The sequence below is a fragment of the Chrysemys picta genome, chromosome 13 (assembly GCF_011386835.1).
Source record: "Chrysemys picta bellii isolate R12L10 chromosome 13, ASM1138683v2, whole genome shotgun sequence".
NCBI lineage: Eukaryota > Metazoa > Chordata > Testudines > Emydidae > Chrysemys > Chrysemys picta.
This window is the reverse complement of record NC_088803.1, coordinates 40,513,984-40,527,310: the sequence shown is the minus strand read 5'-3', so window position 1 is coordinate 40,527,310 and position 13,327 is coordinate 40,513,984. Positions and strand designations below refer to the sequence as shown.

Below are 13,327 nucleotides of genomic sequence, written 5' to 3'. Positions count from 1 at the left end.
TAAGTTTAGTTCTGTGGATGTTAGTGACCAGTTGCTGACAATATGAGGCGTCTCAAATCTCTTCACCAAAGTGCTAACAGAGTTGATCACTTCTAAATACCCTTTTTTGAAAAGGCAGTTTACATTCGAACAGGGGTTGGCAACCTTTCAGAAGTGGTGTGCTAAGTCTTCATTTATTCACTCTAATTTAAGGTTTCGCATGCCAGTAATACATTTTAATGTTTTTAGACGGTCTCTTTCCATAAGTCTATAATATAGAACTAAACTATTGTTGTATGTAAAATAAATAAGGTTTTTAAAATGTTTAAGACGCTTCATTTAAAATTAAATTAAAATGCAGAGCTCCCCGGACCGGTGGCCAGGACCCGGACAGTGTGAATGCCACTGAAAATCAGCTTGCGTGCGGCCTTTGGCACGTGTGCCATAGGTTGCCTACCCCTGCATTAGAAAGTGGCAGCAGCAGGTGTGTAGCACTCCAGTGCTTGTGATATTGTACCTCCAAAGGCTTGGAAGCATGAAGGTTGAGTTGGGGAAAGTGTTGCTTTGAAATGCAAAACAGTACAAAGATTTAAATGAAGAGAAGAAAATGTGTCTGGTGATGAACAACATCTTGGAACTGTCAGTTGATTTGAAACTAATGCTTAATCTTGCTGTTGCTGTTTTTAGTTTTCTGCGGGTCCTCACCCCCATAATCTCGAGAGCTCTGTTTCATTTATTGCATTCATTTCTGCACTGGAAATGTATGCATGAATCCCATTACCTCTTTGGGTGCATGCACACTTCAAGGCATGATGGCAGCTCATGCCAAATATGAGAACACTACATGGATTAATCTCTCGATTTACACTGTAGAAAATATTTTATTTTATTTGCTTAGATTGGCCTATTTGACTTGGAAGTGAACTGCCTCACCAAAATCTTGTTCGGAGCCCTTGTGGTGGTCTCGCTTGTCATGGTGGCCCTCCAGCATTTCGCAGGCCGCTGGTATCTTCAGATCATACGATTCCTCCTCCTGTTTTCAAACATCATTCCTATTAGGTAAGCCAATCAATTAACACTTCCCAGCAAAATGTATAGCCTTCTACTCTGCCACACTTTAACATACACATCTAGAATTTTACAATATTGGACTTTCTTGTGAGTTCTCCAGAAATGAGGGATTAGAAATGCCTATTGCAGGGACAGCCTCTCTTGCTCTACAGGCTTCCTTGTTTCCCTGAAGAGAGGTGAGCAAAAATGAAGGGGGTGAGAGGAAGAAAGCAAGCCACCACCATTTTTTTTTTTTTAAACCTCTGGTTTTTTGGTTGTTGATCATTTTATCCCTACTTAGATGGTGTGTCCAGCTTCCATTCACGGTATATCTTCTTTCCTTAACAACTTTGAATTTCTCATTGCTGTCACAGGAGCTAATACGTGGTTCTCCCTCAACACCTTTTGTGCTGCTCAATTCTAATATGGAAGTACCATCCTTTTATTACAGCACTTTCCTGTGGTAGCTCAGGATATTGTCCAAAAGTTTTATAGCAAATTTATTGTCCCATTTCTTTGGGGATATTCTCAGATGATTTTTTTTTTTTAGCCCTTTTGTTCTTTTTTCCCCAACATAGCTTACGTGTGAACCTGGATATGGGGAAAATAGTCTACAGCTGGATGATCCGTAGGGATTCCAAAATTCCTGGGACAGTGGTTCGATCCAGCACTATTCCAGAGCAGCTCGGAAGGATATCCTATTTACTTACAGACAAAACAGGTATGCAGGTAAATGAGTTATCAGGAGTTTTGGTATAGGCAAAAGCGTGAAGAATGTTTTTGGGTAACATATTTTCTTTGAATGGTCAAATAAGTTAATATACATTCTCCTTTGATGGGGTAGGAAAATATAATGCGGTGGTCTCCAACCTTTTTATGACAAGATCACTTTTTGAATGTAAGTGCAACCCAGGATCTACCCCACCCCTTCCCTGATGCCCCGCCCCTTCTGAAAAGCCCCACCCACTCCATCCCCGCCTCTCTCCATTGCTCGCTCGCTCTCCCACACTCTCACTCATTTTCACTGGGCTGGGCAGGGGGTTGGGGTTCGGGATGGGGGTGTGGGTTCTGGGCTGGGGCTGAGGGGTTTGGAGTGTGGGAGGGAACTCTGGGCTGGGGCAGAGTGTTGGGGTGCAGGAGCGGGTACGGGATGTTGGCTCTGGGAGGGGGCTCTGGGAGGGGGCAGGGGTTTACGGAGTGCTGGCTCCAGGAGGAGGCTCAGGGTTGGGGGTTGGGGTGCAGGCTCCCACCGGGGGGCACTTACCTTGGGCAGCTCCCCGTCAGCGGTGCAGCAGGGCTAAGGCCAACGCTGTTCCCAGAAGGGGCCAATGCGCTCCTGAAGCCCCTGGGGGGGGGAGGTGGGCATGTGGCACCACAGGCACTGCCCCTCTCCACAGGCACTGCTCCCGCAGCTCCTATTGACCACAGCTCCCCATTCCTGGACAATGGGAGCTGCGGGGGCGGTGCCTGCAGAGAGGGGCATCGTGCGGAGACTCCCGCCCCAGGCCGCAGGGGCATGCTGGCCACTTCTGGGAGCAACGTGGGGCTGGGGCAGGCAGGGAGCCGCCTTAGTGGCTGCGCAGCCAGAGATCGCAATCGACTGGGAGAGTCTCCAGGATCGACCAGCTGATCTCAATCGACCGGTTGGTGACCACTGATATAACGTATCTTCTTTTCTAACAGGGATTTTCTTTTAGAAAATGTGGTTCAGTACCTTGATTATAAACCGTGTTTTGAATCTCCATGTTGTTCTCTCATATAATAGAGCCCTTTCTTAATGAGGGGGTGTGCACATAAGTGGGCAAGAGACAGGGATGATTTTTCACCCCTTATGGTTTATTGTGTGTGTTCCTCACCATCACTCACTTCTGTCAGTCTTCAGCCCCTGTTCTGTGAGCGAGAGGGAATGGAATAACTTGCTTCTTTTTCTTTTTTTTTAAATACACTTGTTTTCAGTTCGGAGGTTGAACAGAAATATACAAAATAAAACTCTGTTAGTTTTCTTTTTCCAGTTTTTCTCCCCAGAATGAAAAAACAAAAAACTTTTTTTTGGCTTGAAACGCAATGTTTTGATTTGTGAAATCAAATTGACCTTTTCAAGATGAAACTTTAAATCGACCTTTCCAGGTTTTGTGGCCTGTATTTATTTATTTATTTTGGTGAAGAGTTTTGGTGCCTGGAAAATGCATTGTGTGGCGAGCAATAAATTTGCCAAATACATTTTACCCAGCTCCACAGACAACCCTTCTTTAGGAACAGAAACCAGTCACCTGCCATCATTCCAGCTTTTAATGTCACAGGACCTTCACGACTCTGGTCTAGGACAACAAAAGAGCTAAGTTAATAGTCAAGGGCCAGGTTCTGGGATGACATCCGAGACCCATTTAAGTCAATGGGTAAACTGAAATTGACTTCAGTGGGGTCAGGATTTCACACCAATACCCTTATCTCATTAAGCAGTAAGTTACTTGGTGAGTAGTCTCATTTTAATGGAGCTCCTAGCCAAGTACTCTACCACTCCCTGCAAGAATCTACCCACAAGTTACTAAAATTGTTTTTCACTCACTTGAAGCTGCACTAGTAGCTCATTATAGTAACTAGGTAAACATCTGCGCTCCCATCTCATCCTTTCTCTCTTTGTTGGGAAGAGCAGAGAACAGGGCTTGAATGGAAAATAAGTGTCTGCCAGGGCTTGGACGTGGCCTATAATGCTGCTTCTGTTACAGGAACTCTCACACAGAATGAGATGGTTTTTAAAAGGCTTCACCTTGGGACAGTAGCCTATGGACTGGACTCCATGGATGAAGTGCAGAGCCATATATTTAGTATATATACGCAGGTAAAGTAAAGTCTGATTAATTTAACTCTTTGTTCTCAAAGCAGTGAACAGTTTGACAGGTCATTGGGCTGTTCATAAAGGGATTCTGACTACATAGCTCAAATTTTCAGTAAAACATATAGGCAGCTGCATGATTAATATGTACACCTCTACCTCGATATAATGCTGTCCTCGGGAACCAAAAAATCTTACCACGTTATAGGTGAAACAGCGTTGTATCGAACTTGCTTTGATCCACCGGAGTGCGCAGCCCCCCCCCCCCCCCCCCCCGATCACTGCTTTACCGCGTTATATCAGAATTCGTGTTATATCGAGATAGAGGTGTATATATGTATAATTACCAGCCATGCCTGAAAAAAAATAAGCCTGATTTCCAGAGAGTTCTATCCAGAGATCACAAGTGAGGCTTAATTTTACTTAAAAATTGCTGTCAGCCCCTGGTGGCCAGGGATCCCCGCTGTCAGCCCCGCTGCCAGGGTTCCCCTGCCAACCTGAGAAGTGGGAGAGGGGACCCCTCTGCAGCTCCCCCCACCCCACCCAACGCAGCCTGGTGAAGGGGAAGAACCTTAAGAGGAGCATAGGTGAGGCTGGAAGGGCTAAACTATGGTCTGGGGCCTGCAGTGGGGCTGAAGTGAGGAGGGAGGGGGCTGGTGGGATGAGATGGCTGTATTGATGGTTGGTTCTGAGCAGATGGGGTGAGTGCTGGGAGGTGAACTGAGGACAGTGGGAGTTGATGGGGGCTGTGGAACTGAACTGAGGGGGAGTTGAATTGAGGGGGTTGGGTTGGGACATTACTGATGAGGGACTGGAGGACAGGATTAATTGGTGAGCAGGAGAGGGGCAGATATGGGGATGAGAGCTCCTGCAGCAGGGGCCAAAAATCACCTTGTCCAGTACATGTGGGAGTGGGCAACACTAATTGTCATGTACACACCCTGGGGATGGGCAGGGCAAGTTCAAAAATCAAGAGAATGACCTAAAAAGAACAATACAATCTCTTTAAAAGAGCTCATGAATTTGGGGCCAAACTCATGATTTTGGGGGGCTTGACTCATGATTTTTGATCTCTTGACGTTGGTAATACTGCATACAGTACAGTATTAGATGTTTCCTGGGAATGTTTATGGTCCAAACCAAATACCCACTTTTCAAAACTGGCTACAACTTGGAAAATTCTTCCACAGCATTCTGTATCTTTTCAAAATTGTCTAAAATCATAGTTCAGGCTGATACAATATTAATTTGTACTTTTGAAACTTGGCCAGTTTGTCTCAACTTCAAATACCAAAAATCTCTATGTAAATCACATGAGTAAGTACAGTATTTAACTTACAAAGCAAGGCCATTCTACATAAACACCTGTCAGGGATGGTCTGATAATACTTTGTCCTGCCATGAGTGCAGGGGACTGGACTAGATGACCTCTCGAGGTCCCTTCAGTCCTATGATTCCATGATAATGGGAGATTTTCCCTTAGCATTCCTTTTCTATAGTAGTGAACAATCTGGATCTTCTTTGTTTATATGCTTGCACTCTTTTGGTTCAATTTTGTATAACAAATAGACATCTTATGAACTATCAGGGTGAGAAAACTACATTTCCTGACTCGTGCTATGGCTTGTAATTTCCTTTGTCATTCTCATAAATTGGGTAAACCTATCAAAGAACCCTAGCAGTCACTCTGCAACTTCCTGTGAAGTAAAAGTAATGACCACAGTTGTGCCTACATATATCATGAAGGGCACATCCAAAAATATCAGCACCAATCCATGAAGTATGAACACGTATCCTGTTGTCCTAGATTTGGGATTCATAATTCATTACAATCCTTTACAAATAAAAACAAATCCTCTTTGCAATAGAATGCTTTGAGCCTTCAATTATTATTTGAAATTTGTTTGCATTTTAGTTTGGTCTCCTTTAAAGGGAAATGGTCCAGTAAAAATCAGACTTAAAAAGAGCTTCCTTACCTAAGACAAGTGAAAACTTTTTTTTTTTTTTAATTAAGAACAATTTTTTTTTTTAAATCCAAACTTAGTGAAATGCAAAAGGTCGGTCGCTTTAACTTTTTGGTACATGTAATAGTGTTATGCTCCTGTGACTGCATTGCACATATTGCAGTAGAGTGTTTAAATTAAATGAAAACACTGTTCATTAAGAATTAAAATAATTAACCGGTTTCAGAGTGGTAGCCATGTTAGTCTGTATCAGCAAAAACAAGGAGGCGTCCCTGTGGCACCTTAGAGACTATCAAATTTATTTGGGCATAAGCTTTCGTGGGCTAAAACCCATCTGATGAAGTGGGTTTTGGCCCACAAAAGCTTATGCCCAAATAAATTTGTTAGTCTCTAAGGTGCCACAAGGACTCATTAAAATAACTAACTTCACTCTTTATGATAATGAGGGGCTTGATCATTTTAAAAAACCCATCTGGAAGTCAAGAGAATTTCTCATATGAAACGTGTCTTACCTCTTTCCTGAAAACAAGATGAATTTCTGCTGCACTAGCCTGGCAGGTTATTACACTTGAAAAAATGGTTAACCCTTAGGAAGTCATCAGTAGTTAATGTTTTAGGTTGCCTTTTAACACTGTTTACATTAATAATAATTTAGTTATCAGTAAACCATTTTTCTGATTTTTAAAATTTGCTCTTTACAAGCAACTTTCTCTCCAACCATTAGACTCTCCTACAGCTAGAAATTGTTTTGCAGTGGCTTATTAATTATCAGAAGTCTCTGTCTTTAATGACTGCTCTTTTCCTCATTTGTAAAATGTGACCCTGCAGATTCAGTCAATAGAATTTGGCAACAGATAGGTGGGTCATTGTACAATGATGTCTTGCACACCTGGCATTCTCAGACACCTCAGAAACTTCGTGTGCATATTAGTAGATGTGGCTTTCAACTCCTGGCTGCCTTAGCCACCTACCTGTCTTTTGTTCTTTGGCTTTCAGAGCCATTTTGGCATCTGATCTCTGTCAGACATTGAGAGCTGCTAGTCAGTCTGAACTGCCAGATACTTCCTGTCTATAAACATTTCTCTGTGATCAGGCTACACCTGCTCAGGCACCATCTCAGTCTGAGAGGTGAAGAAACTCGACTAGGGGTAAATTACTTCCTAAAGTATCCAGTATTAGTCAAGACAGGATACTAGACTTAACGGATGAATGGTTGGGTACAGTATGTGACTCTAAATGTGGTTGAACCAAGGACTTCACTATTCCTATTGATTTTTATGTGGAAGGCACACTAATATCAGGGTGATGGATAGCAGTTTAAAACCCACAGATAGATTTTAGATTTATTAAAGACTCAAATTTTGAAGAGAGCATTTAATTGTACAAAATTTGTGTGCTAAACTTGTGTGCTGAGCTTCCCATAAATCTTATAATATATATGTTCTTATAGTTTAAAAATTGAGATACTTTATAATTAGAAGCATTTGCTAGTAATGATTCATTTAAATTGTAGTTCTTTATTGCTCTTATTTTTACCATGCTATGCCCTTTGACCTGGAAGTGAAACTTTTGTCCTCTTGACATTAAAGGTTAACAGAACAGGAAACTGGATCACTATGTCTCCCCTCTGTGACCAGCATAATTTAGTAATTGTATAATTACCTGAGGAGTCTGATTCTGATACTAAAAATAGTATTAAAAATTAAATGAACTTAATTTAAGTTTCTTATTCCATGTGAGCCCATCTGTTTTCTGTTTTCCACAATCATGTGTTCATGCGTATGAAAGCCAATTCATTCTTAAGCATAAAAGCCACTAGCCTTTTGTTAAGCAAAATGTGGTTTCAATGGAACACACAATCTGGTGATTTTGGGGGAACATTTTCATCCACTAAGCTTGTGTAGTGATTTGGTGGATCTGCAACAAATTACCCTTTTTATCCAAGCTGTACTGAAAATTCTTGGACAAATATCTTAGGGAGTTATTTTTTCATTTCATCTATAGTTAAGTAAATCTAACTTCATTTAGCTGCACATAACTGGGAAGTGGTCTCAGTTATTCCCATGATAACACATACAAAGAAGATGCCCCAGTCAAAAACATATCCCAAGTTACTGGAGGTGTGAGTCCATGCAAATAGTATGTGTATGGTTATAACAGAAGTAAGATCCTTAATGATATTTGATTATTCCTGCTTTTCAAAACTGTCTACACTTTCTTTTCTCCTTTCTCGTTAGCAGTCACAAGACCCACCTGCTTTAAAAGGCCCCACCCTGGCCACCAAAGTACGTAAAACCATGAGTAGCCGTGTTCACGAGGCTGTGAAAGCGATTGCCCTCTGCCACAACGTGACACCAGTGTATGAATCTAATGGCGTGACAGATCAGGCTGAAGCTGAGAGACATTATGAAGACTCCTGCAGGGTGTACCAGGCTTCCAGTCCTGACGAGGTGAGATTTCCTTTTTCCCCACCCTCTTCTCCCTCACCTCCATGTTTTTAAAGGCTTGAAATAGACAATTTCTGAAGAAAAAGCATAATCAAAAACTCTTTTCTGTAGGAATGAATAGGGAAATAATGAAAGTGCTACATGTCAAACAATAAATATTTTACAAATGGAACAAACCCTCCCTCTTTGCATATATGTTAAACCAATTTTATGTATATTTAGCAAGAAGAACCACAGCTCATCTTTAATTTAAGGCAAGCCTATTCTATTCAAGTCAAGGGGTCAGATTGCCTATGCAGTTATGGGACAAAGGGAGCATAAACTGACCACAAATGCCCAACAGAGAATTCTTTTGTCACAGGGGAATTTGCTGCTGGTGCAAAGGGCCGGATCTGGCAAGGATGCCTGCAGTCCCCCACCTCTATGGGTACGTCTAAACTGCAGTAAAAGACCCAAAGCTGACCCAGGTCAACTGACTGAAGCTCGAGTTAAGGGGCTATAAAAGTAGAGTGTAGACATTTGGGCATGGACTGGAGCCCAGGCTCTGAGACCCAGAAAGTGGGGGAAGGTCTCAGAGGCCTGCTCCAGTCTGAGCCTGAACTTTACACTGCTATTTTCAGCCCCACAGCCCAATCCCCCCCCGAGCCCAAATCAGCTGACGTGGATTCTGAGACTTGGTGCTGCGGGTCTTTTATCGCAGTGTATCTTATGTGATAGAAGCAGGGAGGGGACTGTGTCAGAACAGAGCTCTGCTGTGCTAATCCTCCACTGGCGTATGGTACAGTAAGGGCTTGTGAGGGGATCCACTCACTACTCCAGCATCTCCTCATGGCCAATATGGGAATTAGCTCTGGTAGCCAGTGTGCCTTGCTCTAGAGGTGCTCAGCCCATCATCTCTTTTGCTTTTGGACCCATGTCCCTCCAAGGACCGCAATGTCCTCTTCAGTGACAAAGGCCTCTGGCCATGCCACACTTGATGCTTCCCCCTTCCCGGGGACGTCTCTGTAGTCCCTGTCCAGCCACTTCTCTCCGTGGTGACCACAGTCTACTGCTTAGTCACTTCCTTAGTGGCAAGTCGGGGGCACCTGAGCCCTCCTACTACCCTTAAATATTTATATTTTGTGTATGAGTAATACTTATTGGATATATATTTTACTGCAACTAAACTAAAACAGGATTGTACAAATTCTAAATTATTCAGTGCTAATTATGGTTTCTTAACCGTTTGTTTGAATAATTACACTTGCCCATATCTGCTAACAGACTGAAAATTTGAATTTTTTTTTAGAAATTCCATTGATGATGTGTAGATCTTTGGCAGTATTTGAAGGGGATTTTTTCTTATTGTTTTATATAAACAGTTTTTCACTTTTAACATTATAAGACTAGCTAGGTTTCCTAAAGGTGGTGGTAAAGGTGAGGAGCTGTTCATATAAGAAATTGTTTTAAATCCTTCAAATAGCCGGAGTTCTAAGATTATTCTAGTAAGGTACAACCTCAAAAGCTTGTGGTGATGAGTTGCCCTACATTGCACATACTTTTAAAATATTTCCTATGATTACTCACTCAAATAAACCATGATCTCCTTTCAAGAGGACAAAAGGTTTCCTAGCCCCCAGTATAGGATCATTTTAAGCACATTCTTTTATAAACAAAATTCTTGTGCTCATGGTGACAAAAGGGTATTTCTGTCTTCATGGTGCTTGGAGTGAACAGGCACTGTGCAAATGCTGCTTCCAAACCATACTTTGGTTCTGTATTTTGCTTACCTGGGTTTCTCCTTAAACTGTTGCTCCCGCCAATAAAGCAGTTTTACAGAAGTAGGTGCCTTTGCATTGAAATGGGATCTGAACAATTTCCAGATGTTAATTTTTGTGGTCAGTATTTGAGGCTGTTTCATAGTGAATGTATTGGCTATTTACATTCATAGCCTCTGTTTCTTTACCCTCATGCCCGTTAAAGTCTCAGTGAAGTTTGACATATTTCCAATTGTAATTGTAACTCCTGCTTTAAATTTTTTTGCAACTAATATAGCTGTAATACATAGTATTTTTATATTGTAACTTTATAACTAATCTCTCTGAAATTATACTTTGTCTACATTGTTTTCCTTGCAATGTTTTGAACAGTGAATTGCAAGTGGTTTCAGAAATTAAATATGCTTTACCACACTGAAGACGTCTTGTCTGTAGGTCTCAAGAGTACAAATATCAGTCAAACATCTTCTGTGTGTCTCACAATAGGTGGTACTAAATGTGAAACCAGTGCTAGTTAAACCCTTCAGGAAAGTGTGATACTGTTAAATAGCATTCATGGATTCCTAGAGGGAAAGTCTTTAACAGGCATCTAAAGCCTACCTTTGAAATTCTATATCAATAAAATATTAGCATGTCAGGAGAGGTCAGTTTATGAAATGAGTACAAAAACTTGTATTCTTCTTACTGTTGAACAGTGAGGGTAATTTCTACCAGTTGGAATAGGATTAATTTCCTGTAACAGAAAGCAGGATTTCCTAAATTTGTTTCCTGTGCATATTCCCATTTAGAAGTCTTGAAGTATCTTTATTCAGATATCAGTTACAGCCTTGGGGCTCTTTGATTGTGTCAGTTGTAGCCATACAGTAACTAACAGGGGAAATGAAATAGATATAATCTGATCAGAGATAAGCCTGCTTGGGATTCTTGGGCAAACAATCTTTAACCCTGACAGCACTCCACAGCTTCCAGGACATGAAAGAGTGTGCTTCAATTGATTACTGCCATTGTCTGTGTTCCTAGGCAATCTAGTTGGGGACATTTGAAGAGCAACTAATAACAAGGATCAATTTGTCTCTCTTTAAAATGAAATTTGTTAATCAATATCCATTTCAGAGATGGCTTGAGTAATTTAATGACTAGCCAGAGGGGGAAGTTTAGGGAGATGGTATATAGAGTTGCATTAGCAATTTTGACTCTCAGTGCAGAGAAATATATCTAACCTAGTATAGGCACACAGAGCCAATATCCAGAGATTCCTAGAATGTAGTAATGAAGGTTTATTAGCTATTTTGGTTGCTGTTCAGCACTGAGCGTGGAGGACTCTCTTGCTATGTTTATCTCAGAGGTCTGAGGGTTCTCTGAAATCAGTTTTACTTTTGCTTGCTTTATATATAAATCTCCCCCCCACACACACACATACACACTTAATTTCCCACCCACACTTATTTTCCAACTCAGGTGCTTCTCTCAGACAGAATGACTGTGACTTGGAACACACATAACTGTCAGTTTAAATAGCACAGTGTATGACAGCTTCCCATCTTTGATTACTCTAAAAATGCACCCCTATATCCAGTAAAACTGGGTGCCCAAAATCTGCATCAATGAAGGCCATGTTGATGTTGACACTATTATTTATTTGCTAGTTGCTGTGTAAGCCTATTAATTTTAATATTTTCAATTACAGCTAGTCAGCAAACTTCAAAAGTTTCAGTGAAAAACGGTTTTTGCGCAGAGGCAGGAATTCTGCAGCTTTTGGAGGTTGGAAAGTGTTGGTTTAAAAGCCAGTGCCATTTCCCTTCCCCTGGAGTTGAGTACTGAAGGCCCAGGGTAGAGTTAAGGAGGGACAGAGGAGTTGATCTGGGACCTGAAGGTGGGCGGAGACAGCAGCAGGAGGGAGGATCTGCTTCTTTCTTGTGCAGGCTTCTTCTGGGTCTTAGTGTCCCCAGGATTGTCTTGCACTCTGCACCACCTCGTGAGGCTTGTAAGGTCTGCATTCAGCTAATTTTTCTTTTGCCTTATATTCAGTTTTACATATTACCCTAAGTGTTAACTTTTTTGGAAATTTAAATGCTTGTTGTCCTGAGATCTACCTTAAATGGCAGACCAAGAAAGAAAGGGGCTATTTGGAGGCAGAAAAAAAAAAAGTTAGCATACCTCAATAGTGGTACAACATATGGAAAATCGATACCTACTTCTCTATAGTTTTTTAGTTTCCAGGAGATGCTGATATTAAATATGTGTAACTGAATTAGTGTGTTAAGTGCAGCAGTAAAAGGATTCCTCCATCTCTACTGAAGGTGCTGCAGAATTAAACCATCTGCAAAGCTCATAGGGAAATGATTCATAAATTGACTAAGGATTTTTTCCTTGCAGTTGCAGATATTATTAGATTTTTAAGGTCAGAAGACCACCATGGTCATCTAATCTGACCTCCTTATAACACAGATTATAGAAACCCACCCAGTAATTTCTGCATTAAGTCCATAACTTTTTGTTTTGAGCTATAGCATATCTTTCATAAAGATATCAGTTTTGATTTAAAGACTTCATTTGATGGAGAATTCACCATGTCCTTAGGTATGACCTAGTGGTTAACTGCTTGCTCTGTTTCAAGTGGTTTGTTTTAATTGCATTTTTTCTAGACTGAATTTGTCTAGCTTCAGTTTCTAACCATTGGATTGCTTTATGCCTTTTTTCTGCTAGAGATATGTATTTGTTAAATGGGTACAACTTGGCTTTTGAGCAGATAGAACAGTGGAAGCATTTAGTTCCTTTTCCTGATACTGAAAATTACTACTGGAGAAAATGTTCTGCCCCATCCCTAGAGGAATAGTTTGCAATGTATGGGGAATCCTAGCAATCAGGAATTTCTGGCAATGAAGTACACTTAAGTTGATCGATCACTGGGGATATTTATTTTAGCCTAAATTGAGGGAGTCAAATAGATATTTCTCCATTCCTTCCATAAGAGACTTACACCTTCAGAATATTGTATCTTGTTTTATTGGCAACCCAGCCATTGATTTATTTAATTTTAATGGTGGAGTCCAAGATAACCTTGTTTATTATATCAGTTCTTTTTATGGAATCAGTTATTGTAAATGTCCTGATAAATAACATATGGATTTTGTATGTTGTGGGGTTTGTAACTCTCTTTATTTATTACTCATGGTAATTACTTTTCATTTTATGTAACATATGAAATCTTCAGTGATATTATATTAGGGCGTGGGCGGAAGTGAAGGATTTAAAAAACAAACCAAGGCCTCTAAGGTACAAAATCTATTATTCTCT

The 13,327-nt window shown here is 40.9% G+C and overlaps 1 protein-coding gene across 3 annotated transcripts in view; it reads left to right on the top strand.

Moving 5' to 3' along the window:
- The window catches only part of ATP9A (ATPase phospholipid transporting 9A (putative)), a 91,407-nt gene that overhangs the window by 42,667 nt on the left and 35,413 nt on the right, over window positions 1–13,327 (top strand). For 2 of the 3 annotated variants that reach the window (XM_005284173.4, XM_065566009.1), the window contains exons 11-14: window positions 878–1,038; window positions 1,608–1,750; window positions 3,756–3,868; window positions 8,064–8,276. In XM_005284173.4, coding sequence (XP_005284230.1) covers window positions 878–1,038; window positions 1,608–1,750; window positions 3,756–3,868; window positions 8,064–8,276 — 630 coding nt within the window. The remainder of the gene's footprint in view (window positions 1–877; window positions 1,039–1,607; window positions 1,751–3,755; window positions 3,869–8,063; window positions 8,277–13,327) is intronic. The other variant, XM_042858346.2, reaches the window with a different exon arrangement.